The 17,692-nt window shown below is 46.8% G+C and overlaps 1 protein-coding gene across 4 annotated transcripts in view; it reads right to left on the bottom strand.

Moving 5' to 3' along the window:
• Positions 1–1,302: 1,302 nt before the first annotated feature.
• RBPMS2 (RNA binding protein, mRNA processing factor 2) overlaps positions 1,303–17,692 on the bottom strand; it is a 61,242-nt gene continuing 44,852 nt past the window's right edge. The window contains exons 2-9 of one of the 4 annotated variants that reach the window (XR_013833064.1): positions 15,931–16,008; positions 14,809–14,847; positions 13,287–13,349; positions 11,925–12,075; positions 10,812–10,957; positions 7,999–8,173; positions 4,025–4,092; positions 1,303–2,673 (exon numbers count right to left, since the gene is read on the bottom strand). Coding sequence is in view for 2 of the 4 variants with exons in the window: in XM_079953507.1 (XP_079809633.1) it covers positions 8,200–8,295; positions 10,812–10,957; positions 11,925–12,075; positions 13,287–13,349; positions 14,809–14,847; positions 15,931–16,008 (573 nt within the window). In the remaining 2 variants the exon portion in view is untranslated. Of the gene's footprint in view, positions 2,674–4,024; positions 4,093–7,998; positions 8,296–10,811; positions 10,958–11,924; positions 12,076–13,286; positions 13,350–14,808; positions 14,848–15,930; positions 16,009–17,692 lie in introns of those variants that run through there. The other 3 variants (XR_013833065.1, XM_079953508.1, XM_079953507.1) reach the window with 3 other exon arrangements.

The following is a 17,692-nucleotide window of genomic DNA, read 5'->3' as shown; positions in this document are numbered from 1 at the left end:
AGATGAGGGAGGAAGAAGCCAACAGCCAAAACCAGTCACTGGATGGCTTTTTGGTAGACATTTGGGCAGGCAGGTGGAGGGCCGGCTACGTTCCAGCCATGCAGAAGCGAGGCCCAGTTTTCAACCAAGCGGCTAAGTCTGGATCTAGGTGTTAAGTGCAAAATTCTCTCCATATCAAAAACTAGGGACTTTCCCCCCATAACACAGCAGCTTTCTACATGACAGGACTCTTTGATACAAAGGGCATTGAGTCCCACAAGCAGAGTCTGAAATGGTGCAGCACAGACCACCAAATCAGCAAGACCAAATCTCTATTTAGTTCAGCACCCTTTTCTGCCAAAAGGAAGCTCAGAAGCAGGGCATTTCCAGCAACTGGTAGTTCGGAGGTACACAGCTTCGGTCCCTAGAGATAGGAACAGAAAGATTTCTGCGCTTAACATACTGCCGTTTTGTGTGTTTCCTCTAATAACTTTTGCACTTGACCAGGAGAAATGCTCAAGCAGTGATACCGATGCAGAACAGAATGTCCCTATTTTCATCCGAGGAATGTTGGAGGGTGTGATACATGTTCCTGTCCAAATTGCCTCTGGTGTATGTTTCCCTCCGTGGCCTAGCAATTCTATTCTACTCAGAGGTGTATCACCACAGCGAGGATAAGGACTGAGGGAGGCAGATGCACAACATCCAGCATACATATACAGTGGTACCTCGGGTTACAGACGCTTCAGGTTACAGACTCCACTAACCCAGAAATAATACCTCGGGTTAAGAACTTTGCTTCAGGATGAGAACAGAAATCGTGCTCCAGCAGCGAAGCAGCAGCGGGAGGCCCCATTAGTTCAAGTGGTGCTTCAGGTTAAGAACAGTTTCAGGTTAAGAACGGACCTCCAGAACGAATTAAGTACTTAACCCAAGGTACCAATGTATACATTTAATAGTCGTGCCTTCTTGCAATGAATCCTGGGAAATGTAGTTTGTTAATGGTGCCGAGAGTTGTCAGGAGAGCCTGTTCCCTTCAGAGCTACAATTCATAGAGCTCCCTGGGAAGGGGGTCTGAATTGGGAATTTTAACTCTGAGAGGGGCATAGGAGTCTTCTGGCAACTCTCAGCACCCTTAAACTACACTTCCCAGCATTCTTTGCGAGACGTTATGGATGCTAAAGTGGTAGGCAAGAACTCTGAAAGTGTGGCGCAAATGTAATCCCATGCCACTTTTCCAAAACACGACAGGTTTGTGAGCTCTATAAGTTAATAGCCACATTCCACCCTTGCCCCCACCACACTAAAGAGTCAACACACCACTGAGTACAATTCATATATTATCCAGTTTCACATTCTCATAGGATATAGCAACTTATTTCTCAAGAATCTTAATACAAGCGAGACAGCCATGGTCCAATAATACTTAAAGCACTTCCAAATACCAAGCAATAAAATGTTAACAAAAATTGCACAACTTCTTGTTACTATGCCTGACTGAATCAGTTACAGAAAAAAGTCTTTTTCTCTTCAAGCTTTTAACTAAACATTTAACTTATCTTACAGATTACAGTTTCTCTTTAATAATAATTAATTGCACAAAAACCACAAAATCTTTTATGATGCATAAATACTTCCTTATTACACATGGTACAAAAATACTCGTACATCTTTGTTCGGTATTCCCATAAGGATGGCTGATTATTTGGCAAGACTGGATTCTCTCCAATCAGAGGGATGTGGAAAAAAAGGTTAAATATTTTACAGCTGTTCTATATATAGAAGTCTGACTGAAAACACACACAAAAACAACCCTGACTTTTAACTGGAGAAGGGCAAATGGACAAGAAACCCAGTGCATTGTACTTTCGAGAAGAAACTTTTTTTTCTTTTTCAAATTCTAGTCAAAGCAGAAATTGGAAAGGGAAAACTGGAGGAAAAAGAAAGCCAAGGGGATTGGGGGGGGGGGGGGAGAGAGGGCAAAAACTTGGATAGTGTTTTCCAGAAGCAAAGTCTTCACAGAAGCAAGATGAAAAACTTCAGTGATCAATAGCTAGGCCAAGACCCGTTGCTATGGTTACACAAATGCTAGAACAAAAACAAGCTTTGCACACTCACACACGCACACACCCAAGTTAAAGTGTTTTAAATTCATGCCAGAAAACATGCAAAACTGATTGTCTTTCGCTTCCTCCAGCGGAACTGCATAAACAATGTTTAGGATAAGAAGGCCCTGGATATTGCACCGTACACACAGCTAGACAACGTTTTTGTGCCAGGAACCCAGCTGGAAACCAGAAAAAAAGGAAAAAAAAAACGAGAAGAGAAAAAGGGTCTGTCACCAAAACCGAGTCTCTCCAACTAGGCCTCAGCATAGCAGGAGGGGAAACTCAGAAATGGAAGTTTGCTATGAGTTAGCGGAGGGCGAGACAGGTAGGCAGGAAGGCAAGCGAAAACACAGACCATGCAGAGTCCACTGAGTTGGGTGAGGGGGTGGGCAGTTTATGTTCACAGTCCTGGACGGGAAAGCCCACATCTTCGTTCACAAGAAGGACAAGTTACTGCAGTTGAGCACCTCGCTGGTGCCCACAAGAAGGGCTTGGAAGGAAGGTTTCCAGCGATCCAGATAACTTCAACCCTGGCACATCACTCCATGGAGAGACAAAGGGGGAAAACGTGGACCAAGAGGCAGCTCTTGAAAAAACAAGGGAGAGAGCATTGCTGAGAACACCATTCATCTAAGTCCCACTATGATGCAAGGAGGATAGCTTCCACCCCCATCCTCCCTATCATTGCTTGTTTGCTCAGAGAAGAGACCAAGACTTCAAAAAAATGGAGGTCTGTGGTTATAAATGGAGGCATCTCCTTGCAGGGAACACCAATCAAAACTTTGTTAAAATACGGTAATTGGTGGACGTAACCTAAGCTCATGGGCCATATATGAGTGTTAGAATAAACAGCAGTCACTAGTGGAGATTACCGGTATCTGGCTCCTACTTCCTGCATTGTTCCTACAGAAGACCAGCAGTTGAACCTTACTTCAAACACTGTAACCAGGACAGAATCCTTCACCCCAGACCCCAAGAGTCTAACCTAAAGAGTAACATTACTACTGTCACTATTAAATTTATATACCGCCCTTCACCCAAGGATCACAAGGTGGTTTGCAACATAAACACGAAATAGATAACACGGTAAGAAAAACACAATAACCCCCTAACCAGGGAGTCTGCCACCTCTCCCACTTCATGCCATAACATGTAGAAGCACCTGTGACATCAGTCAGCATTCATCACATTGTTCACATGGCAGGTGCTTCTGAACATTATGGCTGAAGGGGGCAGTGGGACCTGCCATGAGGGAGTCTTGCTTTCACTGTGCGGGCAATAATATGTAACCCTCCCATTCCACATAGTTACATTAAGGCTGTAGTGTAGCTTTACTGTCACCAGCTCAAGAGAATGTAAAGGACTTGTTGGCTGATTCCATGTCTCCTGCACCACATATTTCCATACATCTACCACCTGAGGCAGCAGCTCACCTTACTCACTTGGCCTAATAGTAGGGACCGCTCTGCTGCCAATTTAAAACTGTTATGCCCACCGTCTGTGTTTTATCTAACAAAGATCATTATACTTGACGTCCAACTATCCGATCCCCACTAATGAGAGATTATACCTGAAGGAGCGTCTCCACCCCCATCGTTCAGTCCAGACACTGAGATCCAGTACCAAGGGCCTTCTGGTGGTTCCCTCATTGCGAGAAGTGAGGTTACTGGGAACCAGACAGAGGGCTTCTTGGTAGTGGCGCCCGCCCTGTGGAACACCCTCCCATCAGATGTCAAGGAAATAAGCAGCTATCTTATCTTTAAAAGACATCTGAAGGCAGCCCTGTTTAGGGAAGTTTTTAATATTTAATGCTGTATTGTTTTTAACACTCGATTGGGAGCCGCCCAGAGTTGTTGGGGAAACTCAGCCAGATGGGCGGGGTATAAATAATAAATTATTATTATTTTTGAGCCATGTCACCCAAGCCAGATACTCACTAAAACTAACAGAACTGACGAGACTTCCATCCTTGCTGGGTAGCTTCAGAGGGCGGATACCAGCGCATCTAGAAGAGAATGACAGAGTATGATAGAGGAGAGGGAAATATCAGTTCATCCAATGCAGGTAACTAGTGCTCCCAAAAACTCCACGTAAGCTACTTCTCTTAGGTTGCTCATTATTCCTCAAGATCCTCTGGAAAACAGGACCGCCACTCTTTTCTGGCAGCATATATTGCTCCCTGCAATCTTTTGAATAATTGACACAGGGAGACATACTCATGCTTGCTAAGCCCATAACATTAGTAAGGTCCCATAATATCTTCTCTGCCCCTTCAAGGCAACTGATACATCTTTTCTCAACTCCCAGTTCTAAGGAAGTTTATGCCTTGGAGGTCACATTTGATGAATGACCTGCAGAGCTGTAGGTTTTGCCACAAAAAGGACATGGTGGCAACAATGGCTGTCTTAAGACTCAACCTACAGCTCATGGGCCTCTTTCCTGACCCACATCACAATTCTGCAGCGATGCTTTAGTTCTTGGCTGTTCTTCGCCATCACAACCAAAGCGGTCTCACGTGCTCCAACTGTCCACATTTATCAGAGCTGGTACTTCTCGTCTGGAACCAAGTCTCTGGTAAATAAATGTTCCTATTTGAGATTTTAAAAATAGATCACATGTGCAACACTTACAACCTGCTTCCTTTCCAATCTCTACTGCTTCCCAAGCAACTTAACCACCTAGTCAACGAGACCAACCACATTTCAAGTTGCAGCTATTTTACAAGTACAACCACAGGCAGATTAAGGTGTGGTGGTTTTTTTTAAGTTTTGGTTTTTAAAAAAAACTTACAACATTTATTACAATGATTAAACTGTTGCAAATAGCCTTCTCTTGCACACGAGGCACACCTACTCCAGAATTCGTTGCAGAGGAGGCTGCTTCAGAGTAAACAAATAAAGCAAGCAGAGCCTGAAAATGTGCAGTAGTGTGCGAGGCTTGTGCGCAGGGACCCTTTGTGTGAGAATAGTGAGGTATCAAATGTACAAGAGTCCCTATTTTGACACCTGCAAAATGCTGAGAAGTTTTGGGGCTAGGGCAACTTAACAGGGGAGAAGAGGTAACATCTGGACAGCTGCGGCAGCATTTGGTCCAGAAGTAACCCAACAACCATGACCTGAAAAAGCAACAGTGGGGGACCTGTGGGCATCCAGTCATTGTTGGATTACAATTCCCATTATCCCTGTGCATTGGCCATGCTAGCTGGGGCAGCCTAGGACCATCTGAAGGGCTGCATGTTGCCCATCCCCAAGCTAAAGCAAATAGAAATTTCTTACTGCACAGGAACCAAGAGGAACATTTCTTTGAGGATTCATGAAGGCAGTTTCAATTGGACCTTTGCCCTCCTCATAAGGCATAATAGTAGGACCAATGTAAATATAATTAGTACTATATGTACTCCACCCAATAATGCAGTTGGAGGAGTGTCCTTGAAGGTCCAATCCCCGTTTTAACGCTAGGAATTCAGAGCTAGAGCATTCAGCAGCCTCTGCTTAAAGACCTTTCGCAACTTAGGCTATATCCACAACATACATTTAAAGTACTCTTAAATTATAACCACTGTAACAATCATGGCTTCCCCCAAAGAATCCTGGGAACTGAAGTCCGTTATGGGCGTCAAGACTTAGGTGACCCCCATAGAACTACAATTCCCACTCAACAACTACAGTTCCCAGGTTTTTTCAGGGGAAGCTATAACAGTTAAGAGTGATGTAAGAATGCTTCAAATATACAATGTGAATGTGATGTAATATAAAAGTTGCTCAGGAGGATTAACACACCTTCGTACTGGTACTACTAGATGCACTATAATTTATATATAAAATCTGCTGCCAATATTAACATCTGGGGGACTGGACTTCTTACTCCCTCCAACATCTGCACAGTCTGTGAGTACGGCTTGCTCTGTAGCATGCCTGCCAACCTCAATTTTTTCTTACCATTATCCTTCCCTGCAAGTTAAAAGTTTCATTTAGTTCTCCCACCTGATAGCCACCAGCATTGTCATGTTTTGTATTTCTGCCTTTCCACAAACTCCCACCACTCCCAAGCTGTAGCTTAAGCATTTCCCAGATTCCTACATCCATCTCCCCCGCACATCTGGAATTAGTTTTGTTCCTTCTGCTCAACAACTGAGTGGAAACAGGAAGTTTCCCTGGCCGGGCTGTGCAGTGCTCTTTAACCCTGGAAAGAAAACCCTCAGTCGCTAGATCTGCAGGATCCTGCCAGGAGAGATACAGCCACCCAAGGTGCACATACAACCCAATGGAAGGGCAAGAGGTTGGCTCTATGCCTGTGCTAAGTTGACAATATCTAAGTTGTGTATCTGGAGGCTGCTTTGAAATCTGTGTTGACCAGACTGAGAGCATTGGCGGAATGGGCGGTTCTCTCCAGAGTGTTTTTAGTAAGCCAGCTGCTTCTACATATGGGCTGCGTACATATTACCAGCTTCAAAAAGGCAGCTAGGGTGTTCTTTTTCTCAGTTTGGACCAAAGCTGGCTGGGGGGACAGAACACATCAAAACACAATTATTCAATATGCAATGACAGGGAAGATACAGGATACATACAGACTGTGGCTAACAGTCCATATCACGAGGGCCCATCACATGACTCTACTCAATTGATTACACTTGCACATGAGTAAGCAACTGTGAAGCAGCACACTTTAAAAAAGATGCCTGCATCACCTTTAGAGGTATCTCCTGATAAAGGGAGATGTCTTATAAGATTGGTGCTCTCATCCTCTAATGTAAGTTCTTATGAAATCTGTAAAGTTTTTTTTTTAAATCTGCATGTCAGATCAGCATAACCCTTTGTTTTACTAAACACTGCAGCCCTAATTTCCACTTAGGGAAGGGAGAGAATTCAGTTCAGCTTGCATTTAAAGCCTAACTTTCTTAACTCATGCTTCCTTGAAACAATATGGGAACTGAAATTCAGCTATGCTTCAAAACTTATTCTCCGAAGTCTGCAATTCAACTCCTCAGCTAAGCAATAAGTACAAAACGGGGTAAAATGTGCACAAGAGTGCATGTATCTGAAAACATATGAACAAAAATGCATTTTTATTAGGGGAAGTGGTTTTCAAGACGTGCATTATGCAAAATTGCATTAAAAATGTATATATTAGGATAAATTCCCTTTAAAAAAAAAATCACACTGGTGGAAATGTGAACCCAAATTTAAGCCTGGAAAAACAGGAGAAACCACAATTAACAGATTTGTCCAATCCTACTTCCACCCTCTCCAACATCTTCCTCACCCCTTTCCTATGAAGTTCTATGACACAGGCAGCAACCGTATCAGACTGGAGTGAAGGAGTAAAAGAACAAAATTATATTAAAGGAAATCAGGATTTTTTACATTTGGAAAGAGTGTGAAGAAGGATATTCTGGTCTCTTGTCAAGGATGGGTCATCCCTTCCTTGACAGAGTCCATAGCGTGACTGATGTGTGTGTGTGTGCACCAGTTGGCTGTGCGGGGGAAATTAAATCCGTGTGTGCTGTTGCTACGACTACAATCCCAACCCCCCTCCCACCACGTGACTGTGGTGAGTGAAAAAAGGTGGCAGGGAGCCCCCGCCCCCCCCCCCCGCTCGACAGCACCATGTGGCAGGATTGCCACCCGCTGAGGCTCCTCCCCTCCCACAGGCAGGACCAATCCATCCCTGCTCAGTGGGGCCACTTTCAACACAAGGGGTGCCATGCTGTGGTGCCATGTCATGTGTGCCAAGTTGGCAATAGGTGGGTTAGAGAAATACCTGGCATTTCATCCTGCCTGGGCTTTTGGTGGGTGGATAGCGTGGAGGCCCATGCACTGGGTTGCCAAGGAAGAGATGGGGCAGAAAAATAATAAAAAAGAAGCTTGCGGAAAACCCCGTTGTGCCCAAAATGGCAGAGAGATGATGTTACCTTACCAGCCTTTTTCCAGAGACGGGACCCACCATCCTTAAAGGCTTCTAGGAATGAAGCTGTTGTACAGCCACTCCACTCTAGCAGGGGCAAGCCAGGACTATGGTGTCCCACACCTCCAGAGCCAGCCTTGAGCTTCAGGGCTGGCCTACGTAGGCATCCTGGCGGCAGGTCACTGAAGACATCAAAGGAGGGATCATTTCAACCACCAGTTGGCCGCTGTGGGAGCCCCTTGGGGGGGAGGGGGCAAGAGGCATTTTGCTGGCAGCTGCCACTGATCATGACAACCTGTAGGTCCTGCCAGGAGATTTGGTGGGACGGGGAAGAGGGTGGGAGGGAATCAGCATTTGGGAGCAAACACAGAATCCGTAGTCATCGCTCTTCAAACCACTGGAACAACCCATCTAGAGATGCCTCTTCTCTTCTTGGGCTGCAAGAAGGGCTACAGAGGAAGATTTCTTGCATTGTCATTTGTTAGTTCATTCAGCTAAGGAGAGGGTGGAGAACCTGTGGCCTGCCGGAAGTTACTGAACTCAAACTCCCATCAGCCCCAGCCAGCAAGGCAAATGTTCAGGGATGACTTGACTTGCAGCACAACCACCTGTGGGGATGTGGACACAGGTTTCCCACCCCAGAAATAAAGTGGTGTGTTTTAGTAGAGGGAAACATTGGTACTGGAGACACTCCAGCAAGTCTGTAGTCATTGGCAGTTGCCCACTTTTCATGCACCTTTCTACAAGTAGCTTCTCTGCATAACTCTTTCTCACAGCCCAGGAGCAATTCTGATTAGGGTTGAGCTGAAAGCAATGGAATGGGGGGGACTCACAAGTGCTTCCTTGGCGATTGCACTGGAAGGGTGCATGTGTTCAGAGCGAGGGCAAATTCTTTCCGAATTGGCTGTGTTTGTCCTTAGCGGCAGCAGAAAGTGGATCAATCTGATGTCTAGATGGGGCTTATCTGCATTTTACTTTCCTCCACTTGTTCCAGGCATGGTCAGTGTGTTAAAGCTCCATGTCTGAGTGCCCTGCTTTTTTCCTCTGGTGCTTCCCCTGCAAAAAAACCTGCTCTTTAAAGCTCAACTGGAGCAAACAGCACTCCGTGAAAAACCCAAATTGACATTTGCTCCAATTGAGTGCTAAAAAGTGGCTTTTTGTGAGGGAAGCTCCAGGGCGAAAAAAATAGAGTGCTCGGACACAGATAAGTGCGGATAAGCCCGTAGTCTTGCAACAACATCTCATCATTCACTATAAGATTCCTGGCTGCCTGGGATTTGACTTGTGACAAAGGAAGATGATGATACAGTTGTTAGAAAAATGCCCCATAAGCTGCCAGAGATGGGAGCAAGCATTTAAGAGATAGGGTCTTTATTGTCCCCGCCAAAGATGCGCCACTTTGGGGAGACTATTCACCCTTGTTGTGTTACGTGGAACTGCAACAAAACACCTCATGTGGCTGCTTTAACCACATAGGCAGAAGGGCTTGGCAAATATCTCCTGGTTAGGCTTCCTTCCAACACCTGTCAGCAAACTTCTCCCATCCTTAACATTCACACACCAGGCTTCCAGCCTCACGTATTGGGCGGAATGCTGCGCTGACAGTTGTTTAGTAAGGAGGGGCGAAGTAATGTTTAACTCTATAAAAGCTTTATGAGTAACACATTCATTCATTTCAAAGGACGAGTTGCTGGGTTCATTCCAGGGAAATGATCTACCCAAGTGGACAGGAGGGGTGAGGGGGAAACACCACTGTTACGAGCTCCCCCTTTTGCAGGAGCAGCAAAGCGTCACATCCAGCACTGTCCCCGGCTGATATCCTGCAACAGGAACAGTATTCTCCCAGGCAGGAGGCACTCAACTTTTGAACACACTGCCTGCAGAAGCCATACCATGTAGTCAAATGCATTTATTATATTAGAGACCATAAATTTGACACACTTGGTGTAGAAGGATCACACACACAGAAAGAGTTGCACACTAGGGAGGCGCAAGCACATTAAGAGTCACATGGAGGGGATTGGGCCTGTGTAAAGCAATGCATTCTAGAACTCTCCTCGACTTTGGGATCCCTTATGGAGGGAGAAAAGAGCCAGGATGCTATGCTATTCTATGGGAGGCAATGCAAGAGCATCAGGAGACTGTAGAGCCAAAAGGTTGACATCTATTTCCCCTTTATAAAAGAGGCTATACTAATTCAATCGAGTGCAAGCCATTAGCTTGGCCAAAGACAGAGGGCTTTGGCTCTCTGCACTATGTAGTCCTTATTGGGACAGCCTCCAGCAGTACAGCAACACAGCAAAGCACTTCCCAGTCCTTTCAGTGTTTCTATCTGCATCTCATCTTCTTCACTTCAATGCTTTCTAATTCTAGGCCAGGTCCTTTTCCTGAACTCTACATATCAGACCAACACAAGTCCTCTTCCCCTTCCCTACCACTGCACTGAGAGGGACTACACCACCTATTTTAATGCAGATCTGCCACTCTTGTAGACTACTAGCAGCTGAAGGGCTTAGGGTACTGGATTCTTTAAGGGATAACTTTTCCTTTGAGACAGCTCCTCTGTCACTGAATTGTGCTCTCCTGGTACTTGGATCCTCTCCGCTGATTCCCCAAGCAAGCCAGTATTGTCTGGGTGAGCAGCGGAGGGGAATGACAATTTAGTAACCTTATCAAACCCCAACCAGGCTCTGGGTCCTGCATTTCCCTGCAGTTGCAATGACAGGACCAAGGTGCAGGCTATTCTGTTGGAGCTGGAGGGGGAAGGAGACAGATTCCTGCTCATCAAAAAAAAAAGGGGGGGTGGCATTATGGACTCACCTGAGCATGAAGTGCAGCAGCAGCGGCAGCAGCTGGGTATGTGAAAGCAGCATGTGGGATGGCAGGGGTTAACTCCGTGGTGTAGAGTGGGTAGGGAGCCCATGCCTCTGGAGATGCTGGGATCAGGGTTGCTCCAGTCAGGTCATCTAGACATGAGGGAGCAACAGCACATCACTCAAGACATGGATGGAGAGAGAGAAGGAAATAAACCAAACAGGCTGGGTTGTGTAGGGGCAGCAGCACCTCTGGCGGAAAGAGCAGCAAGGTAAGATGCAAATACACACATCTGAACCACATCTCATAACCCCAGCTCAGGACCAAAGGGCTTCCACCCAGTGGCATCCATCCATCCATCCATCCATCCAAGCAGCCCTGCTCAAGCATCTCACAGAGGTGCGCACACACAGGTGTCTCCTATTCCACACTCACGAGATGGGGGATGAATCTAGGGCAGCCGTCCCATCCCGTCCCCTGGCCTGTTTGCCTCCAGGTGCTTCTGCACTCCAACTCTCATCACTGGTCATATTGGGTGGGGCTAATGGGAGTTGGGCCCAGCCGCACCAGGAGGTTGGGCTCCAGTTCTTTCAGATACTCTCCCCTCCATGTGCAGCAGATGTAGGTGTTTTGCTAAGGGTTGCTTCACACAGGTTTAAACACACAGTAAAAACAAAAGAGTTATGAATAGGCATAGCTGCCACATTCATACCATGGCATACATTGATTTTAATCTCCTTGCATTTTAAGTCCCTTCAACACCTCTTTCTTGCATACAGACTATCAATTAATACAAAAGTTTTGCTTCCCAAAGGAACTACAGCTGACCCCATCAGTGTTCACTTGGGGAAGACATTTGCTACCATGTGTGAGGAAACCCTCAGCAAAAGCAGGAAATGGCAGCCTGCGCCGTCATCTAAAGCAGCCTTTCCCAACCACTCGGATAATGTTGGACTACGATTCCCATCATCCCAGACCACTGGGGCCATGCTGGCTGGGGCCAACAGGAGTTGTAGCTCCACAACATGTGGTGACCCATGGTTAGGAAAGGCTGATCTAGGGCACCAAACCCCCCAGTGCAGGCCCGCACCCCTCCCCCTGCTCCACAATATTCCTCACAAGGGTCCCGTGCAATGAAGTGCGCTCCCAGGGCAGGGTGGAGGTTGGTGGGATTCGGTGTGGCCATCAGCTTGCTTTTTGCCATCTTGGTGTTGGCCTTAGCAAACTCTAACCGCAACGTCTGGGGGTTCTCCGGGTCAAAGCGGATGCCCTGCAGTGGCAGAAGAGAGAAAGAACAGAATGGAATAACAGTCATGCAGTCAATCTTCTTGGAAACCATGCTGGAACACAATTTGGCTGAAGAGCGGTACATAAAATGTGCAAGGCCAATACAGAAAATGTGCTTTCTTGTCAATGCAAAAGCTTGGGAAGGAGACGTTGTCTGTGTGCCTTTCCCAGGGATCAGGCTGGGTCCATGTATGTAGCAGTATTGGTAGCAGGAACAGAGCCTACTGTTTCAGACTTCCGGCAAGAGTTTTTGAAGGTTCCTGGCAAGAAGCACACACAACAGAGCATCAATTGGCCTTTGCGGTCCATATGAGTGGTTGTGTATGTTTGGTCCTTGCCAGCTGTGCTCCCAGCTCATTTCATCGGCAGCTGCTTGCCTGTTGGGGTTGGGGAGAGCGCCACAGCAACAGCCTTGTGGCAACAGTCATCACCAGGACAAAGTGGCAGTGAAGTTGGGACTATGAGGATGCAAGCCTGTCCCCTCTCCCTCCTGGCAAGCAGAAGCAACTCTGCTCTTGGGAGGCTATTGCTGTGACTCCACCCCACAGTGAAAGCTATTCCTGCATTAAATAGCTTACAGGTGAGAGCCAGGAAAAGAAGACCTTTCCATGCATCCCAACAGATGCCACAGATTCCTAGGTTTTCCCTTGAAGCAGGGCCGGCCCACCCATGAGGCAAGGTGGGGCAACTGCCTCAGGTGGTAGGATTCACAGACACAGCAGATCCCGATGTCGATCCTTCTTTCGCCCCCTTGTTCCCAATGTAGATATCCCCTCACACACCTTCTTCCCTCGCAGAGGGGAGGGGGCACCATTTGGGGGTCTGCCTCAGGTGCCAAAATGTCTTGGGCCGGTCCTGCCTTGAAGGGCAGAAAACACATGGCAGCCATGTCATCTGGGCTTAACTGGTGCAACACACAGTTAACCCACACAGCTCACTAATGCCCTGAAGTGCTCCAACTCCAGATTAGCTTGCTTTGAGCATCATTCTACCACGTGGTAAGGAGAACTTGCAAAGTTTGCAAGTATGTGTTATAATAGTTATTGGTATGAGTCCCAAGTAGCTGGAGATCTACAGCACTTCCTTTCAATGAAGTTACCGGATATGAGACGGGATGGAATTGCATGCTGAGCCCAAGTCATTCTGGCTGTTGGGATGTGCAAGTACCTGAACTGCATGGTCATCAATACTCACATTCAATGCATTCTTTGCAGCTTCCGCACCAGACCGGCTGTCGAAGGTAACAAAGCCAACCGGCTAGGGAAAAGAACACATGATTTAAAAAACATGTGCATGCTATGTGCTTGGAACTAACTGATCTAGCCACACTGCTGAATACAGCTTGTGGCGGTGGTTTCCTTTCCATTCCATTCCATTCCATTCCATTCCATTCCATTCCATTCCATTCCATTCCATGTGCCCTTCACAGAGCTGGTAGCTCCAAACAGACAGCCTGGCAAGGGACCTGGTGCCCCAGGAAGTTCTTCTATGCCTTTTAGCTTACCAAGCAGCGGCGTAGTGTGGGTGGTCAGCACCCGGGGCAAGGCAAGTAATTTGAGCCCCCTAACCCGGGGCAAGGCAAGCAATTTGCGCCCCTAACCCCTAACCTGCCGCCGCTGCCAGCTTCTTCTTGCTGCTGCCTGGGCTGGGGTATTTACGGTAAGGTAGCCACAGCAGCGGCGGCGGGTCCGTGTCAGGTGATCTGAGGCGAGTTGCCGCTGGTGCTGCCGCCCAAACAACGCCGCTTGCCCGGAGGAGGGCAGAGAGGCAAGGAAAATGCAACATGGCCCAGCAGCTGCAGCGGCGGCGGCGGGGCTGTGAGGAGGGGCTGCCTGGTGCGCCCTCCGCGGCCCTCACACGCAGAGACCGCGGCGAGCGCTGAGAGCCGCTGCCTGCCGGACGCCTTCAGCCCGGACGCGCACACAGCTCGCCAGTTCCGCGAGACATGGGGCTCTGCTACAGCCTGCGCCCGAGGCTCTTTGGCGACTCCGGAGGCGGGAGCGCCCCCCCCCCCGATGTTGCACCCGGCCCCCCCTGCACCCCCCACGCTACGCCACTGCTACCAAGCTTCCATTTCAAGGGATGGGAGATGTGAAGAACCTGCTGTTGCTGAGGCCAGAGCCCAGCTTGTTCATTGCACTGGAGGCAGACTAGCTTCTGTTGCAGCTTTGGGTGCATCCGACAGGGTATTCAGCAGCACAAAGGATGCCTTAAGATAAGGTTTGCTGCTTTGCCGTGTTGGCAGATGTGGGTGTTTTTGTTAGCTAGAACAGCAGAGATGGGGAGCCGTGGCACACTCCAGATCATTGGGCTGGACTCCATCATCCCTGGGGCTGATGAGAGCCTGGAGTCCGGCAATACCCTGACTCCAGCCATAGTTTCCATATCTGTACAATAAAGCAATGTCTAGGGAAAGACACTGCACTTTTGTAGGGAAAGGGAAACTATGTACAGGAGCACACACAAAACATGCAATATGCAGACCATCAGAAAGTGTCAGCCAGTCCATGCAGCACAGTTAGAGCTGAACAGCCTTCAGACAGGGGCTTTAGATAAAAGCAGCCCCAGCTATATTTGAGTGTGTGCTATTGCTCATCCCTTTACTGTAATCCTAGGGTTGCACCCCCCCTTCCTAATTAGGGAATCTGATCCACAGTTTAAGTGGTTAAGGGCAGAACTGGGAAGCTGCCAGAATGAGGACTGAGGGAGGCATTACCTGTTTTGATGTTAGCTTGATCAGCGATCCTTCATAACCCTGAGAAGAGAGAAGCCAGCAAGTTAGTTATTGGATTCCTTAAAAGGGAAAGAAAAGGATGCAAGGCCAGGCCAGCACCCTTAAACAAAGTGCCAGATATACTTCTGCAGCCCTGAAAAGCGAGTTAACAGTAAGACGTAGTTACTATGTTAGAAACACTTTCGCCCTGTCATCACCATCCCCACCACAAATGGACTATATATGCCCTTCCACCCTATGAAACTGCTTTATATGGAGTCAAGTCATTGCTATATGTCTGACTAGGGACGCGGGTGGCGCTGTGGGTTAAACCACAGAGCCTAGGACTTGCCGATCAGGTCGGCAGTTCGAATCCCCGTGAACTGCCAACCTAGCAGTTCGAAAACACGTCCAAGTGCAAGTAGATAAATAGATACTGCTCCGGTGGGAAGGTAAACGGCGTTTCTGTGCGCTGCTCTGGTTCGCCAGAAGCGGTTTAATCATGCTGGCCACATGACCCAGAAGCTGCACGCCGGCTCCCTTGGCCAATAAAGCGAGATGAGCGCCGCAACCCCAGAGTCGGCCACGACTGGACCTAATAGTCAAGGTCCCCTTTACCTTTACACTGTCTGACTGGCAACGGTTCCTTCAAGGGTTCAAGCAGAACCCTTTCCTAACCCTGCCACTAAAAGCCAGCTAACTGACAAATGCTGGACAGAGGACATTCTACCTGCATCCCGACATGTTGCCATCCCTAAATATTAATCCCATTAGTTACTAATGGCAGCTACACACTTAACAAAGGGAGGTTCCTACACTGGATCAGACCATTGGCCCATCCATCCGGAAAGGTGGTTGGTTAGCTGGTCAGGGATGCTCAAGAAGTATTTCCTGCATCAGAGTTGGACTGGTTGACCTCTGAGGCTCCTTCCAATTCTATGACTTTTGGAGGTTGTGAGTTGGAGGGGTGGTGGTGAATCTGGGGTTGAATACATGCTCAGACCTGCTCCCTGGTAACCTTGAACAAACTTTATGATTCTTCTCTATAGCCAACAGGACACAAGGCTGCCATATCAATAGACTAAGGACACAATTGCTTGTTGGGGTGTGTGTGCTGCTATTTACCTTGAATGGCCGGAAAAGCAGGTAAAGCTCTCTGGGCTTGATGTCCACAGGAAGGCCACTGACAAAAAGTGTCCGCACCTAGAAGAGGTGGAAAAATGCCAAGCAGGTTTAGAGATCACTGTACCGCATCACTGGGTATCTTATTAATCACAGTCCAAGGTTCAAGCACCAAGTCATATGATCCAGGAGCGCAATCATTCTGCGAAGAATATTCAAGAGAGTTAATAGCCACTGTTGACTGCGAGACTGTCCAATTGGAAGGATCTGTCAGTTCTGGTTCTCTCATTTTTTAAAATCTTTAATTCAGTTCTCCACACTACTGCAGCAATTTGTTTTTTGTTTTGTTTTTTTAGCTCTCATGAAAACTCTTCAGCATTTTCAGGTCAATTTCTTCCAACACACACTTTTCTACATAATTTTCACGCCATATTTTCAGATCACAAAGTACACCTTATTTTCAAACAAAATTCGGAAAAGTGCAAATTTGGAAGGACGGCAGTGTTCCGGTTCTCATATTGCTTCACAAAATCATAATTTGATAAATTTCCCTTAAATGTTATTGAATTTCTGTCCCATTTCTAGCTGGAGAGTAGGTAGGATTATTTGATTAGAAGTTTGTTTGTTTGTTTGTTTGTTTGTATAGACCAGATACCTGCATATGTATATATAGCAATAGATCGCTGAAGCTGGGCAGAGGATGGAGAGATGTAAAAGATTTTCTGTGGCAGTTTGTCAGTTGGCTTTTTTGAAATGTGGTTTAACCAAAGTCAACTAGAAATGTAACTGCAAGCCCTAGATATTATTTTTCACTTTTGTACTTAGCAACGAACCCCTTTAAAAAAATAAAAACAAAAGTACTATTATGTAGAGTCTTTCCCTTACTAAGTACCCAGTACTTTGTTTTTATTTTTAAATGTATTTTTATTAAAGATTTTCTTGATTTTCAAAGGTATGGGCAATGGCTCTCATATTTTCCCCCCATGTAACCTTTTTTTTTTTTTTTTACACAAATCGGTTTCATTTGTTGAGACATTAGAAAGAATAGGGGAAAAGAGGTGGAGGGGGTGAGATGAGTGGGGGTGGAGTCGGGTGGTGATGTTTCTATTTTACTTAATGTATGTGGGGTTTTTTATCAGCATCGCTTGTGCAGGTTCTCTGCTGTTCACTTGTGTTCCTTTGGTGGTGAGAAAGGTTGGTGTTGGCTTAGGGTGTGGCTGTTCATTTGTGGTTGGCTGTGGTGATCTTTGTTTTCATGTGTGAGTGGGGTGGGTGGGTGTTTTGGATCAGGTTAGCCATATTGATTTGTATGCTGTTGGTGGATTTTTCTCATTGTCTTGTTGGGATGTGTGTGATAAAGGGGAGCCATACCGGGGTGAAGGCGTCTTCTTCTATTTGTCCCCATGTCAGTTTCAGTTTATTGGTTAATTTTTCTAGTAAGGTTGTTTCCCATACTATTTGGTACCATTGGTCCATGCTTACTCCTGACAGGTCTCTCCAGTGTCTGGTTATGTTGTTTCTGGCTGCTGAGCATTGTTGTCTTGGAAGGTGTTTAGTAGGGCCAATTCTGGGGTGATTTCTAATACTTGCTTGGTTATTTTACATATTTCTCGTATGGTTGTTGTCAAGCATAGTTGGATTTGGGGACATTCCCACCACATGTGGAGGTATGTGCCTGTGGAGGTGCACCCTCTCCAGCATTTTGGTGAGGTTCCTAGGCAAATAGCGCTAGTTTTCTTGGTGTTAGGTACCACCTGTAGGTGAT

This window comes from Podarcis cretensis, assembly GCF_951804945.1.
Source record: "Podarcis cretensis genome assembly, chromosome: 14".
Classification (NCBI taxonomy): Eukaryota; Metazoa; Chordata; class Lepidosauria; order Squamata; family Lacertidae; genus Podarcis; species Podarcis cretensis.
This window is presented reverse-complemented; position numbering and strand designations above follow the sequence as displayed.